General features: G+C 41.1%; 1 protein-coding gene across 2 annotated transcripts; it reads right to left on the reverse strand.

Annotated features, from left to right (window-relative positions):
• Positions 1-4,010: 4,010 nt before the first annotated feature.
• Positions 4,011-16,737, reverse strand: LOC142159931 (uncharacterized). Of its 2 annotated transcripts, none has more exons than XM_075214821.1 (7): positions 16,656-16,737; positions 14,257-14,384; positions 9,243-9,431; positions 9,040-9,163; positions 8,843-8,940; positions 6,178-6,283; positions 4,011-5,565 (listed from the first exon to the last, which is right to left on the reverse strand). In XM_075214821.1, the coding sequence occupies exons 2-7, from the start codon at positions 14,332-14,334 to the stop codon at positions 4,853-4,855; spliced, it is 1,308 nt and encodes a 435-aa protein (XP_075070922.1). In that variant the 5' UTR covers positions 14,335-14,384; positions 16,656-16,737; the 3' UTR covers positions 4,011-4,852. The 2 variants fall into 2 exon arrangements, with proteins under 2 accessions (XP_075070922.1, XP_075070921.1); XM_075214820.1 differs by having other exon boundaries at positions 4,011-5,568.
• Positions 16,738-22,509: the final 5,772 nt, after the last annotated feature.

Genomic DNA, 22,509 nt, shown 5'->3' on the forward strand with positions numbered 1-22,509 from the left:
TCTCAGTCTCGACAAATCTCATTTAGGACTGGTGAGCGACTTTGTGGGAATTGTAGTCCAACGCTCTATACATCTCTCAGCTTTGATCGGACATTTGAACTTCAACTCCCAGTATGCATTGCAGGACCAAATTCCTGTAGAGAAATCGTCATCTATACTAGTGCATGCTGGTGATCATTATATAAGCCAGGTGTTAGAGATACACACTGTCATCTTGTGGTCAGCCTGAGAATTGCAGGTGGTAATAAATATAATGGCTGTCCAATAGTGGTCTGTTTGAGAGTTACAATATAAAACAATTCACCATTATCACTGTGTATTCTCACAGCCTGAGAACTGCAGAAATCACTAATTCAGTATAATACACATAAATACAAAACAAATTACACATTTGCAACCAGAAGCCGACATATTTAATTGTAAACTTTAATGACCAGGCAAACACATCCCGTAATTCACTGCTGTGGTGGTTTTTATAACCTTTTTTCACAATCTAGTTTATAATAAAGTTTTAACTCTTATTTCGATGGAGTACAATGTCCTTTTCTGGTCCTTCTAGAGTAGCAGTTTTACTTAATCTGTACACTGCCGAATAGTCTCAATTTCCAGACTCTGCGTGGTACTTGTGGTATCACCTCTGTCAAAGATGAGATTCAGTGAAAGACGTATTGAAGAGATTGTTACCGATTCTACTTATTTCATGATGAGCCTATATATTATTCCTCCATTACCAGGTATTACCCTGCTCACATCTGTAATCATTATTCTGCTGGGACCAGTGGTCAGAGTGGAAATTTAGAAGTGGCGGTATGAAAAAAGAGGATTTTTATACTTGCGATAAATCCGTTTCTATGATTCCATCTGGATGACAATGCTACTATGGGGTTGTATGTGGGGAGAGTGCTGTTGGCACTTAAGAAGTTAATTAATTTGTTTAATACTTGCTATCAGAACTCCTCCCCTCTGCAATCCCCTGTAGCCTCAATGTAATACAAAAAGCCCCAAGGAAGGGGAGACCACCACCAAAGACCATTTAGCAGAAGAGCAGAAGGGAGGGAACGCAGTGTCCCCCAGATGGAATCAGAGAAACAAATTTATTGTAAGTATAAAAATTCTCGTTTCTCTTTTATCCAATCTGGGGGACACTGCTACCATGGGGACGTCCTAAAGCAGCCCCTTTGACGGGAGGGACCGCTCTGACAGCTCGGCACGCAACATTGCGGCCAAAAAACAGTGGCCGTAGGCCCAACAGTAACTAGATTACCTATGTGAAATGACAGCCAGAGGACTATATGACTCCTCGACCAAGTTGATCAGCTGAAACACCATTAACTGCAGTCCAGATTAACCCCACTGAATGGGCGGAATGGGCATCAAGTAGATTTGACAGAGAAGGCCTGTCGGACAGAACCCAGAATGCTTCTAGCGATTGTCTGCTTAGCAGCCAGCCTTTCCCGATCTCAGTATGGAACCATACGAGCAGAAACCAGTCCTCCTAATGTTGGACGGCCACACCACATGAGACGGAGGGCACGAAACATACGTTAAAGAAAACTCGCTGAGATAAGGTCCAAAGAGGCAACCAGCTCCTGAAGGACCGGAACCAGAACCTCCAGATTTAATTTGAACCCTAAAAAGCATCGTAGGTTGAGTGAAGTGACTGTACACAACATGCTTACATCGCATAAAATGGAGAATATGATATACCGACAAGGGGCCACTGGCCTGATACCCTCCGCCAAGGTACTTGGTCAAGGAAGTCCACTACCACGTTGCAACCTCACTTCAGCCCAATGCGCGGTTTCGATGAAGGTGGCAAGAAATAAAGACCTAATGTCTTAGGCCACCCCCAGGTTTTGAAATATACAACAGGAGGAGGGCACTCATCTCCCGTGGGCTAACATATAATGTATGTCACCTGGTCCTAATGAGACCCAACCTGAATAGGGAGATTTGGGAAATTTCAACAAGTTCAGTGTCGGCACAGGAGGATCTCAATCAGATGCTCCCGCGTCCCGAAACCGTCTAAAGACAGGAAATGATAGGAGGCTGCGTACCGCATTTCCACATATCTGTATCCCCGAACCTTCGACAATGGCATGCCATAGAGAGCAGTGCCTGGTAACTGTGCTGCCGGCTCCTCTGCCCAAGTTTCCAGTGCCCTAATGAGCCTGCAATGAGTCAGGACTGGGATGTTGGTTAGGTGTCTGTCTTAGGCACTAGATACCCGCAGTACAATACTTCAACGCGAAAGAGGATAAGGGTCATAGTTTTATCACCCTTCTTTTTGACATTTTACAATAAGGTTGTTTCTAATTAGATAAGGTCCCAGGCTAAGTGACCAGACACATCCAGATCCACAATGCCTTTGTGCCTGGAGGTTTCTTCCCAACCCACCTGTGAGGAGAGGCAGAATCCTCCATATCTCTTCTGATTTAGAAGACTGAGACAGGCTCAGAGGGCGACCCTGAGTGGACCCCTGACAGTTACGTTCATGTCGCCCATGCGGGTGAGACCAAGAACCAGGTTAAATGGCTTAAAGCCTCCACTAACCTTCAATTTATGTCTGTACAGTCATCTATTTACCTTATAGGTATTCTGTCTGTAATTTATAGTACACTGTGCTCACATGTATATCTGAAGTTACTATCTATTTCTATGAACTTTCTTAATCTTTAACTCTACCCTGTCACATTTTATATACAAATATATATCCCTGCAACCTGCTTGTATGTATATATACACACATATATTACATACACACTATCTCTTTTACACATGCTGGCCCCCTCACCCTCCTCGATACTGTCTCTCTCATACATGCTATTGTTTGCCGACCTGTACTATCCATTAGGCTTCAAATGTTTCCTACTTACATATGCTCTCCTCAAACACATCCTCTTACTTACACACACACTCACATTTATCTTTCTTTCACACATGCATGATGCTCCTTTATATCACTTTTAAACACATCTCCTTTGCACACATACCAAAAGGCTTAAACACATACATATATTATTATTTTTTTTCTCATTATTTCTGTCTTTAAGCATACACATGTACAAAGGAATCCCTGAATTTATATACACAAATGACGATTACTGAAATATAAAGTTAACACAACAACAGAATAGGATAACAAATAAGATTTGGTTTATTATAAACTCACTTCTGAAGCAACCTAGTAAAATCTATATTAACATCTGCTGAAACTATAATGTGTTATCTGTATTGTATGTAAGCATTTTATTTACTGTATACTTGATCTCAAAGTTATCTTTGTAAAGTAAAAGAATTTGTACCTTGTGTCTGTTTGTATATGTAGATAACTGAGGAAAAGGACAAATGGATGGTTTGTTCATATAGATAATGCAGTAAAGTAAATTATAGATTGGTGTTTATTCAGCAATTAACACAGAATGGTAGGCTATCTGACGTGGAGGTCAATAGATGTGTAATACATAGTCGCTATAAAGCCTGGTCAAAGGAATCGCACGAGTCGCTCTTACCGATTTCTAGTTGGGATGCATAAGCATATCAACTGCGATTTTTTGTTTACGGTTGGCATGGTACAAGAGGAATGTTTAAAAAGGTTGTGTAAAATAATGCCTCTAAAGTACATCTGAGATGTCATGGGTGCGTGTTATTCGACGTGACTAAAATAGCGAAAAAGTCACAAATTGCATTATATCCCAAAAATGTATTAATTATTAAAAAGCTCAAAGACATTGTATCATAATTATGGCTGAACACACAGGAACCTATAACATTGTGTAAGCTTGCGAGCAGCGGCCTTCTCACCTCTTTGTCTGTTTTACCCAGTTTGTTTATTAGTTTATTATCATCATCATCATCATCATCATTTATTTATATAGCGCCACTAATTCCGCAGCGCTGTACAGAGAACTCATTCACATCAGTCCCTGCCCCATTGGAGCTTACAGTCTAAATTCCCTAATATATACACACACTCACACAAAGACATTATGTATTATGTATGTCCCCAATTGTAAAGCGCTACGGAATATGTTGGCGCTATATAAATAAATGATGATGATGATACCATAAGTCTAAAATTTGATAGTATTACAATGATGGCAGTGTATACTCCCCACTTCGACCACTGGCTGGGATTTTTTGTAAGTCAGAAGCCCTTATGGTCATTATTGGTTTATACCAAAACTGGCAGCCATTAGCCTCTTGCTTCCCATCAAGTCCTAACACTATTTCACTTCTCCAATGGAATAAAGAAATGAGCATCAGGATTTCAATTAGATAAATATCCTTAACTTTCTAAATCAAGAATATAGAGCAGGTGAGAAATGTTCTTACTAAAAGACATCCGGGTGCTGTAAGGAGATGAGGAATCGATTTACCAGTAACATTTTTACCATGAAAACGAGCCCGAGAATTACTGGTTCCAGACTGGAATCGAAGGTTACAGATCTCAATATAGGACCCATCTCACAAATTCAATTACAGAGCAGGTACAAACATAATGTAATCCTGTCCCAGTTCCTGTATTACATCTCTAGCAAACTCTCAGCATTATATAATACTTAGGACCCTGTATAACCACAACGTGGTTTTATTATTATTGAGGAGCAATTGGGAAATAGCTTATAGAATAAGGACACTGCACAAGTTCCACACAGACGGAACCTGTTACAGCCTTACATTAATGACATACATACATTGCAGCTATATGGTAATAAAATTGTAGTATCTTAAGAGGTTGTGCGATTCTGAAGTTTTAAATTACATTCCAGTAAACAGGAATGCCAATACAGAACACTGAATACACAGTCTAGATGAATTTATGCTTGCTTGGTAATTTTCAACATTAAAATTATGGTATGTCAAGTGCTACTGCAATTCTTCTCAAAGCTTTCTTTGAGCTCATGGGAGTTGTTCTGTAATGTTTGTTATGTCTCTGATGATAAACAAGATGTGCTTTTTGTACAAAACATTTCCCACATTCAGAACATTCATATGGCTTTTCACCTGTGTGAATTCTCTGATGTTGAATAAGATATGATTTCTGGGCAAACCATTTCCCACATTCAGAACACGGAAATGGCTTCTCACCTGTGTGAACTTTCAGATGCCTAGCAAGATTTGCTTTCTGTCTAAAACACATCCCACATTCAGAACAAGGAAATGGCTTCTCACCTGTGTGAACTCTAAGATGTCGAATAAGCAATGTCTCAGTGGAAAAGCATTTGCCACATTCAGAACAGGACAATGGCTTTGTCGCAACGTGAACTTTCCGATGATTAACAAGACATGATTTCTGTGTAAAACCTTTCCCACATTCAGGACATGGAAATAGTTTAAATAACGTATGATCTGTACTATGTTTAACAGTATCCGAGTTATCAGGAGAACATTCCTCATGACGAGAGGGATCAGATGACATAGCTGCAGTGTAAAGTACTGGATGTATATTTGGGGTAATTGGTTTTTCTGTTATAGAATCTTGTGTGATGTCGTTATCTTCTATTTCACAATCTGGAGATAACATTATACGTCTCCTAGAGTTATTCGTGCTGTCGTGTACATCTGCTGGGAATAAAAACAATATATTGAAACACACATTTCTGCACAATAGCCTGTTTTATTACAATAAGAAGTGGATTGCAATACCCCAACATTTCTTTACAATGAGAAAAATTAAATATTCTCAAAATTTTAAATGAAGAATTATAAGATTATATTAATTAGCTTAAATGTTATTCTGTATGCTATGATGTTATATTGCTAAATGTGGTGTATTCTTATTTGTTTTGGCTTTTGTTCTGTTTTTCTTTTCATAGTTTGGGATTTTTCTTCTTTTGTTTTGTAATAAGCAGTCAATAACAGGCTGCAATGTTAATGTATGAAATGTATTCTAAACAATAAATAAAAAATACACTGAAGCTCGTTGTACTGAGATGTATGAAAATCACCAGGAAGTGTGGGGAGAAGACTGGTCAGATCTCTTGGCTGGTAGCACAATGATACGATGTGAGGAGAGCAGGAGTCTATAAGGGGCTGATGGCTCCTGACTCCCCCACTGGACAGATACTATTCATCATTAGTTTGTACGGACAGAGGAGGGTGTAAAATAAGAGATTGTTGTAGTGACTGAACAAGGAGAATGTGTGACTTCTGTATTTAGTGTGTATTACTGACCTGTGCTGATATCTGTAGGGACTTCCTCCTCCTTACACTGCTGATCACCCCTCACATACGTCTCTTCTTCTTCCTCTTCTACTTTAATATCAGTCAGGTCTTCACCCTAAATAACCAACAAAATAATAAAAAAAAAAACACTTTAATAATGTCCGATTTAGTAAAAAAAAAAAAGTAGCAACAGTCCAAATTCATCAGTTGTAAAGAAATGTAAATAGCTTTTCAATATTCCTTTTCTTGTGACCTACTAAAAACAATGAGAGATTAGAAAAACTGGTGAACCGACCCCTGTCTGTAGAGAGAGGGTTTTGTCCTCTGGTATGGACATCCTCGACTGGCAGGTGTCAAACAGAAGCCCCAGGAAGATCATTAGCTGGGAAGGTGTAAGGTTGGATATTTAGTAATTGATGATCCAACAATGAGACTCAAATTACTGGGACGTCTCTAAAACATGAGCCTTCAGCAAGGCTGGGGATTTTGATTTGATCAGCAGATTGTCCAAGTAAGGTATGATCATCACCATCTTGTATCTGAGAAGGGGAGCCATCACACACAATTTTTGACAACACTCTTGGCCCTGTAGCCAGGCTGAAGGGCAGTTTCAACAAAACTGAAATTGATGGGACAGAACAGCAAATCTGAGTAGGTACTGGTGTCCCTCCCAGATTAGAACACAAATGTACCCATCTTTATTGTTCATGGACACCATGAACTCATAATGTTTCATGCTGTAGATGACTTATCTCAAGAACGCCATCATGAATCGGTATACAAACAACTTAAAAGTTTAAGGATTTCAGGTTCAGAATAGGTGAAGAAACGTCTCCAGTTTCTGGACCAGGAAGAGATTTGAGTAGAAATGGCTTTGCTTAGGGGAAAACATTTTACTTTAAAAAGCACCAGAGATTTCAGGAGATCTATGATGAATCACTGATTTATGATACCTCTCATCCAGTAATCTGTTGCCGAATTGAACCCCTAGTCCAAGAAGAGAAGTAGAGAGATACCTACAACAGGAGTTATCAAGTGGGTGGCCTGCCCGTCATGCTGACCGCTTGTCAGAGAGCTTAGTAGCTGGGAGCCTAGCTGCCCAAGCCCGTCTACCTCTCTTCAATCCTCCACAAGGGTAGGAACGAGAGGAGCGAAATCTAGAGCCCTCTGATCTAAGGGCATTAACAGGGATAAAGGAACTCTTTCCTACTGTGGCCTTGGAAATAATTTATCCAATTTAGCATCAAACAGGACCTCCCAAACGCATGGGAGGACCTCCAGATTTCTCTGTGGACACTGCATTCAGCTCCCAAATCCCAAACCAGAAGGCTTCACGGATATGCTCCACCGGTGTTAGCAAATCCGATCTGTCAGATTCCTGACCATCTGCTAAGTCAAAGCTAAGCTGGGTCTTAAGGATGGCCTCAATTTCCTCAATCTGTGCTTTCCCATAAGATAGCAGTGTTTGGAACAGCATGTTCTTAAACTAGGCAAGGTATGGAATGCAGGGTTAACCATTTCACCATATCTTCCTAGAAAGAGGATAAATGGACTACAGTTTGCATGAGACCTGAAATCTGTGATCAGGTCCTCCAACTGAGCAGAAAAAGGGAAAGAAACCGTTGGTTTCTTTATCCTTTTAAACAGCGAAATGTCTGGAATCTCAGATTCCATGCTGTCCTTAAACTCTAGTGTCTGCCTGATGGCATACACTAAATCATCCACACCATTCTTTTTGCCACTATTCCACCTCCAGGCTTGGACCTGGACATTTTCTCCTTCCCAGACACAGAAAGAATGAGGGAAGAAATGGGAGAGGACAGCTGCAGCTGAACAATCTAGGAGGATGTGGCGCTACAAAAGAGCTCACAGAAAAGCCCAGCACCTCAGTAAACCTCACCACTACCTCCCTGCCGTGGAGGCTGCAGACGGGGAGGAGAAGGAGCTGCTGTGTCTGCTTCCAAACGATGGCATCAGTGTCTGTTCTGGTGGGCTTGCCTAACTGGGAAGTCTCACCAGGGAAAAGATGCTGAAGGGATGGCCAATCCCCATGGAGCCCAGCATTGAGGGATAGCAGATGCTCATAGGACAGCCCCCTTAGCATCCATGTGCCTAGTGTGGGGTTGCTATGACAAGCAGTGCCCACCTAACCCCTTAGGGAACATAGAACCCTGTGCCCACACCTCCAATGTCAGTCACGGTACTAGGGGCTGAAATGTGCTCCACAGTCAGGAAATGCAGGGGGCCACTTATATTGCTGTTACCTCTCCAGTGCAAGGTCCAGTTATCTGGTTCCCCCGTGGTGATACTACAGTGGGAGCTGGCTGTCAGCAGGAGGTGCCCATCATGGCACTTCTGCAGCTCACCCCATGCATTCTCAAATGCTGATTACAAATTAAAACAATGACATAAAAATACAGTGGCTGCTCTGGCAGCCATAAAACAAGTGAGGAAAATGAGCCTTTGTCTGTAAATTTAAAGTGCCCAAGCTCTTGCCTCAACATATACACCACAATGTTCCCCATGAATGAGAAACAAGGTCTGGCTCCATTAGCCATGAGCGTCCATAGCAACCTCTAAGCTACGTTACCGTATAGTGTCCTAGGTAATAATCTTTGCTAATTTTTGCTTGCACATAGTGTTGGTATTTTGGGAGACCATCAAGTTCATCTACCTGATACTTCTGTGGATCACTGTAATTTTCATCTGCACAATCCTGTGAATAAAGAGGACTAGGACATCTCTCTGGGGTGTTTCTGCAACTGGATCCATCTGTAGGAAACACGCAGTGACTGAACACATTGTAGGCAATTTTCAGATTATGTTTGTAACTAGGTTTTTTTTCTACAATAAATTAAATTATCTTCTTACCCAGTGATGTGAGGGGCTGGTGATCCTCCATCATCACGTCCTTGTACAGACACTTGTGTTCTTCCAAATATTCCCACTCCTCCATGGAGAAATGGACAGTGACATCCTCACACCTTATAGGAACCTGACACACACAATCATACAGTCATCACCCAGACACATCCCCTGGTGTTACTGTATAATGTCCCATTCCCAGCAGTCACCTCTCCAGTCAGCAGCTGAATGATCTTGTTGGTGAGTTCTAGAATCCTCTGGTCATTGTTTCGCTCATCTATCAGTGATTTAGGTGGAGACACCGTGATGGGGCTCTGGGTCCTGCTCAGTCCTCCTGACACATGAGGATCGCTGTTGGATGTCTTATGCTCAGATGTCTTCTTTACTATTGTGTAATCCTGTGTATGGAAGAGAATAAAAAAATAGCACAAAGAGTTCAGTAATTGGAACACAAATCCACCCTTGTAGAGTTCTAATCATATACATTAGCAGGATTTGCAGCTTTAAATCCCCCAGGCAAAAAAAAAAACATTCTGCGATTTTAAGAAAAAGATCCTTGATAAACAATGCCTTAAGACAATCTGTTGCTCAGGCACAAGAGAATAAAGTTAGTGGGTTTAACTTGGGAGCATTGTTTCCTAATTTGTTCTCATTTCTCACATGGAACACTTACATATTAAGAACTTATCCTATCATGTGTGTCTACAAGACTACTGTTATAGGCTGGGATCACTCGCGAAGGAAGACAAAGAGTGACAAAGGGCCTGAACCAGCAGGACAGGTTAGTGTTAGTTATAGTACCCCTCCTCCCTGACAAGAGTCCACTGCATGTCATTTGTTAGATTTGAGAGGGTGTGTTAATGGTCTTTATGTGAACTTGGAAACATGTATTTGTCTCGCAGGTGTTGCAGTACTGTCACAAGATGTTGTCAAACCGGAGGAGAAACTTAAACAATCGTCCAAGTGCATGATGATAAAATTACATGTAAGACGGCAAAATAAATGCAAATTATACTTACTGTCATATGCAAGCTAATTATATCAAAACTTATACAAAACTTATATAAATTATATCAAGTTATATCAAACTGCAAATAAATGTGTTTGTGACTTAATTCATAGTATTAGCTTGGTATGAGTCAGAGGCTAAATTACTTAATCCCCTTGATTTTGTTTCTAATCTCTATCCATTAGGTATTTATGGATAGAAAGCGCTCCAGACACGTAGCTACAGATGAGTGCTCAATACCAATTTACGGCATGGGGCATACAAGTTCTGGATCTCTCTGCAAGCTTATATAAATATCATCAGTGATATCCAACAAACAGACCCCTCACATGTTTGGTGATTCTATCAGGACATTTTTTAACTGGAGGACTGAAGTTTGAATGTAGGGGAATAAGGATAAAGGAAAATTTATTTTTTCTCAAATATACTTACAGTAGTCATGTTTCATATGTAAATGAAGGGAAACTTATGACCTCTTGGGTGGAGGTAACATCATCTTTGTAGGACATTCTGGTAAGAAGTTAGGCCAGTGTAGATAAACTGGCTTGAAAGGTGTTTGGAAAAAGGTCATAAACAACTAATTTGCACAGACTCTCTGATCCTGGCATCACACTGGAAGGGGGGCTGTGGGTAGCTGCAGCATGTTTAAAATGTCCTGCAAATCTAACAAATTTGTTAATTTTTGGGAGTCAATTTCATATTGAGAAGTGTCCCATTATTCCTGCTTTTCTCAGCAAATGGATAATTCATGAATTTACCATTTCTCTTGACATTTTGTTAATTGTTTTTCGTTGTAAGCATTGTGGTCTTATTTTCCATATTAAATTACACTTAATAAATTCAGGTCTCTGTGTTCTTAAGAATTGACATATCAGACTTAGCTTGGTTATAGATCCCTACATAGTTGAAACAGAGGAGATCATTTGGTTTATGATAACTCTGATGAAAATGAATTGTGATAGATTAGTTTAAAGGGAGTTATATAGAAAGGATGTTGATTCAGCGCTCCCTATACATAAGGATCTGTATATATTGCAGCCACACGGGGACCGGAGGGGAAAAGGGGATGGGGAGGGGGTTTTACACAAGATACATTGTCTATGCGCCCAGGGACCAACTACTATTATCAATAGTTTAAAGGGAGAACCAAAGGCTTCCTAAGTAAGAGTGTCCACTCTTCACAAAAAACCTTGGCGGTGGCATAATTGGTAAGGTAAAGTTAGTGTATGGGACAGAAAGGTTTTAATTATTTTTAAACAGGCCAGGTGGTTGATTTTGATTAACCCTTTGTCATCACGCGTCACGCAGGCTCAGGTGAGTGCTGGATCGTGACAAGGCACAAGGTCAACAATGTCAGAATTATATGGATGATGGGGAGGCGAGATATTAGCTTTGTCCTTAGAAAATATACTAGAGTACTGAGAATAATGGGTGAGGATAGCCAACAGGACTTCCATGGATGTCACAGGCAAAGGGGTAACGAGGGCAAGTTTCTCTAAGCAGGAGATGCAGCAAAAACGCTCCCCAGGAAAGAATTTCTCCAGAAATCCAAGACAGGAGAATGCATCTGAAGTCATGGCAGGCCAAGAAGAAGTGGGCTAAATGCCTTTCAATTCACAATAAAGGAAACTGATCATTATTCATAAATAGTTTGAAGAGAGTAATAGATATCTCTCTAAACTGGATAGAACTTCCAGGGAGCGGACTCTCGTCAATATCAATATCCAAAAGTAATGTGGAGACAACATTTTGGAATGAGACTAATAAAAAGTTTCTTGCTGTTCCAGGGCTAGAAAGAAAAAGGAAGAGAATGTTGTTCTCCAATTAATACAAATGAATTACATTTTCTGTAATGGTAAATGTCTTTTTGGCAGAAGACTTCACCTAATCAAACCTCTCTGTATCAAGTCAGATGTTCAAATTTCCCAGGATATGAGCACATTGGTTTAAAAAAATGACCTTTATCTTCTCAACATGTCCACAGAATTATTAAACGTCAATTAGATTCCAGTAGGAATAAGTGCGGGGCCCTGTGTGGTAGCACAGATGGCACCCTTCAAAAGCAATCCCTGTTCTTCATCAATACCAAAAGGCTCAATTTTATCTAGTAAATAAACCCCCTTCCTTATTTCCTGTAATAAACGCTGATCCCAATGGCATTTCCAGTTTTAATTTTAAATTTCAGAGACTTTGGAAATTTACGATGGTATATAAAGAAACATGTCCTGCTACACCTCTATGTTCTTTTAATAATAATGGAGATATCTTCAGAAATTCTTTAGACATTCCATTATGTAATACAGCTCTATTCAGGTACTGTTGATAAATGAGACAATGTTGAACCCCTGACTACCATAAAGGTAACCAGAATAAGTGTTTTTATTTACAAATGTTACACAGTCCACACACAGTGCCTCTGAGTTTATTGAGCTCCATAACACTACCCTTTTCTTTATGGGCTTTATATTCACTGTGGACCAGTGGATCTCCTAAGCTGCCTATATACGCTGGGATTTGCAATGCCTGTTAGGTTATTTTACATCTAAGTATGGGCACAAAAATACCACCAAGATCAAATGAGGGATCAGTATATAATGCTGAGGAGTCCGATCATTTCCCAATAAAAACTAAACATTTGTTACTTAGAAAGAAATCCAAACCTTCCATCCTGAGCCAATTTTGGCTGGAAAACTAGAATCCTCATTGATAGGAATTTTAACCATGCTGTATTCTCCATGCTGGACTGAAGCATACAGTGACCATTTCTAAGGTGACTATTAACATTCATCATCTACCTCAATCTCTGATCATTTCTGCAACACCCTCCTTGTGACCCTTATCCTTAGAGGGGATAAGGGTCTTCCGGCCCTGTTTACCCCTCTCACTAAGTCCCAAGGCCTCACGTTCATTTGTTACTGGACTGAATGAGAGAGTAGTGAGGTCACACCGACATTCCCAGAATCTCTCACTTCTCCAGTCAGGTTAATGATTTATTAATAGAGATATACTATATGGACAAAAGTATTCAGATGCTTGACCATTACACCAACAGGGTCTGTAATGACATTGCATTCAAATACATATACTTTAATATGGAGTTGGACCCCATTTTGCAGCAATAAGAGCTTCCACTCTTCTTGGAAGACTTTCCACAAGATATTGGAGTGTTTCTGTGGGAATTTGTGCCCTCTCATTCTGTAGAGCATTTATGAGGTCAGGCACTGATGTTGGAGGAGAAGCCCTGGCTCGCAATCTCCATTCCAGTTCATCTCAAAGGTGTTTGATGGGGTTGAGGTCGGGACTCTGTGTGGGCCAGTCAAGTTCTTTCACACCAAACTCCTCAAACCATGTCTTTGTAGTCCTTGCTTTGTGCACTGGAGCACAGTCATATTGGAATAGAAAAGGGCCTTCCCCAAGCTGTTGCCACAAAGTTGGAAGCTTTCTCCAAAATGACTTGGTATGCTGAAGCATTAAGATTGCCATTTACTGGAGATAAGGGGCCTAGCCCAAACCCTGAAAAACAGCCCCATAACATAATCCCTCCTCCACCAAACTTCACAGTTGGCATAATGCTGTCACACAGGCAACGTTCTCCCGGCATCAGCCAAACTCAGAATCGCCCATCTGACTGCCAAACAGAGAAGTGCGATTCGTCACTCCACAGAACACGTTTCCACTGCTGCACAGTCCAGTGTCCATGTGCTTTACACCACACCATCCAACGCTTGACATTGCTCTTGGTGACGTGAGGCCTACTAAGTGATTTTACGTGGACTTCCGCTTTGTGGCTGAGTTGCTGTTGTTCCTAAACACTTCCACTTTCTAATACTACCACTTACAGTTGACCGTAGAATATTCAGCAGGAATTAAATTTCATGAACAGTCTTACTGCAAAGGTGACATCATATCACAGTAAATGGAGACTGCATAGCTAGGTGCTTGATTTTATACACCTCTGGCAACGGGTCTGATTGAAACACCTCAATTCAAAAATTAACAGGTGTGGCCAAATACTTTTGTCTATATAGTTATTTGTGATGTCACTATGACATTCCCAGAATCCCTCACTTCTCTAGTCAAGTTCATGTTTTATTAATAGTGATATGAATGATGTCACTGTGACATTCCCAGAATCCCTCACTTCTCCAGTCAGGTTCATGTTTTATTAATAGTGATATGAATGATGTCAATTTGATATTCCCAGAATCCCTCACCTCTCCAGTCAGCAGGTAGATGATCTCCAGGGTGAGGTTAAATATCCTCTCAGTCATGTGATTTTTTTCATCGTCCATCCTCTGTGAGATAGTTAGATGATACACATAGACTCTGTCCTATAGGTGGGCTAGAAATAGAGAACACATTAAGTGACAGTACAGAAACAGAACCAAGGAGTACACTTATATGAAGCTATGTAGAGGCATATTGTGAGTATGAGAGTCATTAGATGGAAGCGTTAACAAGTTATATGATTGGGCACAGGGAAGAGCTGAATGTACAATGTATATGATGGACATTTTTCGACTATTGCCATAATCAACTCATTTTCCCCATAACATATACCATAAAGTTTATTATTTTGCCATAGTATACACAGTATATTTTATGCTGCAATATGTATATACCGTAATTACCATGCAAGTCCAGTACATATTTTTCAACAGTACCAAGCACAGCGCACTAACTACACTTTCCTGTTACACTCATTTATCTATTTATTTTCGTTAAACGTGCAAAATTAAATCTTAAGTATCCCACCATGAAAACACATTCAAGTAGTCATAATATTAAAGCAGAAAAAGATTCTGTACCATAAGTCATATGTTTACAAGAAGCTGCCAAGTAGCAGAGACCCTGGAACTTATATTATCCCCTGGAAGTTATATTATCATCACTGGAAGTTATAAGAAATCCTGAACATTATATTATTGTTATTATATAATAATATTATAACCTGCTCGACAGCAGAGTTCCATATGGAAGAACAGGACAGTGAAAAGAAAGGAACATTACACTTTCATGTGATGGTACCACATCTTACACATACCCTAGCTTCTTACTTGTCCCCTGTTAAATCCCTACACTGATTGTCTGTATTTTTACCAAATCAATATAAAATACTTTTACATACAAGGCCAGTAACAACACTGCACCAACATACATCTATCCACCTGCCTCAAAATATCTCTCAACTCCAGCCCTCCGCTATGTCCCAGATCTGACCATCTCATCCAAACTCATTGACTGCTCCCATTCCCGATTACAAGACCTTTTTGCGGGCTGCACCCACACTGTGGAACTCCCTCCCTGGTGCAACAAGACTCCACATGCCTCCAAACCCTTAAGCCTTCTCTGAAATCTCATCTGTATAGGCAAATTTACTAACCTGAGCCATCTTCTTCATCTCCCTAGGCCAGGATTTCTCAACCCCAGTCCTCAGGACCCCCTAGCAGTACATGTTTTCCATATCTCCTTGCTGGAGCACAGGTGTATTCATTACTGACTGACACAGTGTAGCAGGTGGTATAATTACTTCCCTGGTCACCTGGCAATCCTGCACTGTTAGTGGGTCCTGAGGACTGGAGTTGTGAAACACTGATCTAGGCTATTCCACCAAATTACCAGCACTCTACACATTTCATTCAAAACTTTTACTATAACCCCACTAAGCACTTATACTCATTGCTATCCGGCTGGATCAATATTCAATCCGTGGCCTCTAACCTCATCTATCAAGCTGCTATTTTCCTATAGACTGTAAGTGTGCGATCAGAGCCCTCTATGCCTGCCTCTAAATATTACTGTGTTTGTTTCCAATTATAAACCACTGCAGAATATGCTGGCACTAGTTAAATAAATATTAATAAATAAAAAAAATAAGAACTCTGACAACAGAAAAAGTGTCCTCAAGGAACTAATATAAAATATGCTTGTGGATATGGAGGAACAGGACAGTGACATAGGGAGATAATATATATTAGGAACAGTGACATGGAGAGATAATATATATTATAGCATGTTACATATCCCTTCGTTATGCGTGTATAATGTGAGAGATGTGTGGAGACTCCTTACCCAACATACATCACTAATATCTCTAAAAGGGCTTACATATAGGACACAGTATATAGTGACACTTTCCCAGGACACCAGAGTCTGCTCCACCTGTACTATAATAACACCAGAGACTGCACCACATGTATTATAATCCCAGGGCACCAGGGTCTGCTCCACCTGTTCTATAATAACACCAGAGACTGCATTACCTGTATTATAATCCCAGGGCACCAGGGTCTGCTCCACCTGTTCTATAATAACACCAGAGACTGCATTACCTGTATTATAATCACAGGGCACCAGGGTCTGCTCCACCTGTCCTATAATAGCACCAGAGACTGCATCACCTGTATTATAATCACAGGGCACCAGGGTCTGCTCCACCTGTGCTATAATAGCACCAGAGACTGCATCAAATGTATTATATCACAGGGCACCAGGGTCTGCTCCATCTGTCCTATAATAGCACCAGATACTGCACCACATGTATTATAACCACAGGGCACCAGAGTCTGCTGCACCTGTACTATAAATACATATCAATAATATATACCATTACCTGCTGCCAGTCAAATCAACACACCCCCTACTTCCTGGTACTCAGCGGTCGCCCGGAAAATGTTATACACAAACTTCCGGTTTGTGCGTTCCAAAGCAGAAATGCTACAACAAAATGGCCGCCGCCATGTACCAGAGACACAAAACTGCCGCATTAATGTAATAAAATCAGCTGGTAAAAGGGGCGTTTCTAAGCAAATAAACGGGTGTTGCTTCATGGGAAGTATTTATTTTGATATTTTTCTTACAAATGTATCTATGTTGTAGTCAAGCTCACACATGTGGTGCAGGGAGGAATAACACAGTTTATTATACTCCACATCCACAGCCTTATCATTATTATCTGACACTACTACCATATTTAGATATACAATCTAATGACTAATCATAATTCATACTAATAATCATACTTGCCAACTCTCCCGGAATGTCCGGGAGACTCCCGCATTTTGTGAGAGTCTCCCGGACTCCCGGGCGAGTGTGGCAATCTCCCGAATTCTGCCCACTTCACTAGGAAGTGCCCCACTTCCTAGTGAAGTGGGCAGAATTAGATCCCAAACGCCGCGATTCCCGGTGAATCGCGGCGTTTGGCCCCGCCCCCGCTGTCAAATGACGCAATTTGCGTCATGACGTCACAGGGGCGGGGCCGAAATGACGCGATTTCGGCCACCCCGCCCCTTCACGCCCCCCTCCACTGGCTGGCTCCCGGAAGAGAGCTGAAGAAAGTAGGTAAGTATGCTAATAATATATATTACCTATATTGTTATATCCCAGATTATCGTCATGCCTGTACAACCCACATTATATATATGAATAATATATATCACCTATGCTGTTATATCCCAGATTACATCATTCTTATACAACACACATAATTTATGCTGATATACGTGGTGTCCACTTTATTAGCTTCACCTTTCTAGTATTGGGTCAGATTAGACTACCTGCTTTGCCCCCAAAGCAGGTAGGTTAAATGACTTGTATTGAGTAGCACACTGGGTTCTTCATTGGAATCAATTGGGCTATTTATTTATTTTTATTTATTTTAAATATGTTTATATATTTTTGTATGTATCCGATAACAATTAAATTAATTTATGTGAACTGATTAATTTGTGATGGTATGATTTACTTGATATAGGAGATTTGCTGCTTTTCATTATTGTGTATAGATTTTTAATTGCCCCCAAAGCAGCCTGAATTCTTAGTGGCATGGATTCAACAAGGTGCTGGAAACATTCCTTAGAGGTTCTGGTTCATGTAGATATCATCATCATCATCATCATCATCAACATTTATTTATATAGCGCCAGCAAATTCCGTAGGGCTTTACAATTGGGAACAAACATTAATAAAACAATACAGGGTAATACATACAGATAGAGAGGTAAGAGAGCCCTGTTTGCAAGCTTACAATCTATGGGACAATGGTAGTTTGAAACACAAAGGCATGTGCTACATCATATTGCACAATGGACCAGCTAGAATGCAAAGGTAAAAGTATTGAGTGGGCTGTGTGATCAGTCACACAGCAATGTTGGTCAGAGGGTTGTTGTCTTGTGTTAGCTGTGTAGAGGGTGGTAATAGGGTAAACTAGGGAGAATAAGAGGGTGGTTGAGGAATATCATAAGCTTGCCTGAAGAGGTGGGTTTTCAGAGAACGCTTGAAGGTTTGAAGACTAGAGGAAAGTCTTACTGTGCGAGGGAGGGAATTCCACAAAGTGGGTGCAGCCCAAAAAAAAGTCCTGTAACCAGGAATGGGAGGATGTGATGAGAGTGGAAGAGAGACGCAGATCTTGTGCAGAACGGAGGTGTCGAGTTGGGAGATATTTTGAGACAAGTTAGGAGATATATGTCAGTGCAATTCTGTTGACGGCCTTGTATGTTAGTAGAAGATTTTTATATTATATAGGGTTGAGACTAGGGTCAATTTTGATAGCAGCCAATTAACCTACTAATATATTTTTGGAGTGTGGGAGGAAACTGGAGCACCCGGAGGAAACCCACGCAAACACAGGGAGAACATACAAATTACACACAGATAAGGCCATGGTTGGGAATCGAACTCATGATCCAAGTGCTGTGAGGCAGAAGTGCTAACCACTAGGCCACTGAGCTTCCTGCGCCTTTCTACTGTCAGCTTGGCACACCCTTCTTGTACAAACTGCTCCAGTTCTCCCAAGTTTGAAGGTCCCTTCTCCCAACTGCTGTTTTCAGATCTCTCTACAAGTTTTATTTGGGATTTTTATCTGAACTCATTGCTGTCACTTCAGAACTATCCAAATTTTCACGGCCATGTGTGATATAGGTTTGACACAATATTGTCAGTTTATGTTTACAATTGTATCAATTCAGCAATGTATTAATATTTCAGTGAAGTAAATAAATGTATCTAACTCTGTTCTTTTCAGAAGTCAGCTTGTAGAGAACTTGCCATGGTTTGAATAGATGTATTTTTTTAATTTTTTTTATAATTTTTTATTTTCAGTGGTCAATCAAGAAAATACAGACAGCAAAACGATAACACTGTGTAGCATGCACAGTAAAATCACAACAGTTATTGTGGTGTATCGCATATTAGGAAACCTTTAGACAAAAATGACCGGTTTTTACATTTTTAAAGAGTAATATAAAATGGGTGTAGGAACAAAATGGATTGTGGGGGAGGGGTGAGGGGGGTAAGACCACAAAGATAAGCACTGTAAGTATTTAGATGATAACTAGGGTGTGTTGAGCCTATAGCAGAGGGGGAGATATGTGTCGGGAAGAGTTAGGGTCATCGCACATGGGTCAGGTCGGAGGACGTGGAGCGTTGAGGGGGGAAGGTGTGTTCCACGGCTAGCCATGGAGCCCAGACTTGACTGAAGACGTGGCCTCTATCGTGGAGGTAGTACGTAATCTCCTCCATAGCGGCCACGTGCCAAATCTGCTTCTTGAGAGCCAAAAGGGATGGAGGTGAGGTCTTTTTCCAATTAAGGGCTATGAGTGATTTGGCTGCTGTCAGGATGTGGGCAGTTAATTTCTTGGAGAATTTGTCCAAGTCTTGGGGAGGGTAACATAAAAGAAATATCCAGGGATCTTTCGGGATAGGGGCTTCAAAAAGGGTATTTAGGAAACTATGGACTGAATCCCAGAAGGTGGTGATAATCGGGCAAGACCACCAAATATGGAACATCGTACCCCTTTGGCCACAGTCCCGCCAACAGCAGGGCGAGGAAGAGGGAAACATTCTATGGAGTCTTGTGGGAGTGTAATACCAACGGTAATAAATTTTGTAAGAGGTTTCCTTGAGTTTAGTTGATATAGAGCATTTAGCTATCCCCAGTCTCATGTCCTCCCAAGCCTCTTCATCCGGGGGAGGACCAAGGTCCTTTTCCCACTCGTCTTCATGAGGGTTTGGAGAGGGAAGGGCAGAAGTGAGAAGAATGCTATATATTTGAGAAATCATGCCCTTGTCCAAGGGATGTTTTCTACAAAGAGATTCAAATGGAGTAAGGTCCCTAAGAACATAGGTTGGTGGCAGGGAGCGCAAGAAATGATTAATTTGGAAGAATTCAAAGGGGCTTTGGATTTGGGACGGGGATTGGGGTTGGAGATCCGATAGCGAAAGCCAGCGGCCCTGTTTGGAAAAATCTACTGGAAATTTAAGCCCTGCACGAGACCAGTTACGGTGGGTTGTAGAGGCAGATCCGGGAGGGAACACCGGGTTATGCCAGATGGGGGTTAAAGGAGATATTGCAGTTGAAAGTTTTAGTTTGAAGGAGTTGGAGTCCCAGAGCATAGCATGAATAGATGTATTTTTATAGATAACTGAAAATATTTAAGCGTCTATACATGGAACATGCAGAAACCTCCTTATATTCTTAGTTTGTGAAAATCTGCATTATTTATAGTATAGATGATGCTCTCCCAGAACTTGCTGTACATCAACCAAATAAGAGGTAAAAGTTCTGGCATGGAGGCACTCTATGAGGTCCACAAAAATATAATAAAAATTACAAATTTATTCTTAAAAATTACAATAAAAAATGTTGGCATTTTTTTGTTTGACAAGTACAAGATGAGACAGACCATTCATACGGGCGCATGTAATAGTATGTATGCGCAGTACAACTATACATGACCCCCATAGACCATACAATTACTACAACATAGCGTAGCTTTAGGTAATTAGCATTCAGGAAACATGTTACTCAGGTACTAAGCCACAGAACTAATTGGCTGAAATAGCTAAAGCATCTGATGTCTACAGCCGTGTCCCCCATAGCATGCTTGTACATCATGGGATTGTCATGAACATGCTTAAAAATAAAAGTGAGCACAGAACCTGCAGAACCGAAAGGAAACAGGTGTGTTACAATATTTTTGTTTTTTGGACCCTCCATCTTTCTTCATCTGTCCGCTGCCAAAGGGCGTCCATCTCCTGACACTGCACAGTGCTTGTGGTTTTCACCACGGTGGAAGGTGAGATTCAGCAGAGGCTGCATTGGAGGCACTGATTCTACTTACCTACTGATTATCTTGTTCTGTTCTATGATCTGGTGAGTTGGAAACCCTTTCATTACTGCATGTAATCCCACAGACATCTTTAAGGTTTATTCTGATCATAGGGAACCCGAAATTCCTGTTTTATATTGGAGCTTTACAGGCTGTCTGGATTCCTGACACTTGTTTAAGAAGGTTGATTTCTGAGGTCTGTCTTAACCTTTTTCTTAGTATTTATTTGTATTTATTATTCAATTTCTAAAAAAATGTTCTTGCTTAACATATGACCCCACCACCCCCATCCTCCTGAGACCCCCACTCTGCAATTATAAGCATACACTAGTGTCAGCGCATGCGCAGTGAAGCCAAGTTTGGATACTATATTTTGTTAGTATAAATTATTTGAGCAGTATAAGCATTGCAGTAATCTGGGCTATAAAAGTAAAGGTGATATATATTATATTATTAGTTAGCGGCAATTCTGGGGACGTAAACCCCTTGGTAATAATAGAGGTCTGAGGAGAATGGCCAAATTGGTCCAATCTGACAGAAAGGCAGCAGTAACTCAAATAACCATGTTATATCAGTGGTATGCAGAAGAGCATTGAACACACGGCACATCGACCCTGGAAGTGGATGGGCTATTGCAGCAGAAGACCACACTGGGTTCTACTGCTGTCAGCTAAGGACAGGTAACTGAGGGTACAGTGGGCACAGGCTCACCAAAAGTGGACAGATGAAGATTGGGAAGACATTGTTTGGCCTGATGAATCTCCATTTCTACTGGGACATACAGATGGTAGGGTCAGAATTTGTCATGAGTCCATGGATCCATCATGCCTTGTGTCAATGGTGCATCCTGGTGGTGATGGTGTGGGCAGGGCCGCCGAGAGGGGGGGGGGAGCGGGTACTAATTACCCGGGCCCGGGCATGCCAGGGGGCCCGGCCCGGGCTCTCACTGTTCAGGTTTTTGTTTTTTGTTTTTTTGTTTTTTTTTAAACTTGCTTTTTTTTCCTTTTGTTTTTTTGCGCTGGGGGGGGCGGGGGGGGGGGGGGGGTTGCGGCGGTTCGGGGCTCCGCCCCTTCGTTGGTGGGGGGGGGAGCAGCGTTGTAAAAAAAAAAAGTAAAAAAAAAAAAGGTACTTACAAAATAGCGGCGCCGGCGGCCCCTCCTCCTTCCTCTCTGCTTTGTTTACACTGACTGCCGGGCGTGGCGTCATCAAGTCACTCCCGGCAGTCAGTGAGGAGCAGGGCAGACAGGACCAAGACAGAAGAACGAAGACAGAAGACAGAAGAGAAGAGAAGAAAACAGCTAATACTAATGTAAGTAAAAAAAAAAAAAAGGCACAGTGTGAGGAACAACGGTGGGGGGA

Source organism: Mixophyes fleayi, chromosome 6, assembly GCF_038048845.1.
Source record: "Mixophyes fleayi isolate aMixFle1 chromosome 6, aMixFle1.hap1, whole genome shotgun sequence".
NCBI classification, from domain to species: Eukaryota; Metazoa; Chordata; class Amphibia; order Anura; family Limnodynastidae; genus Mixophyes; species Mixophyes fleayi.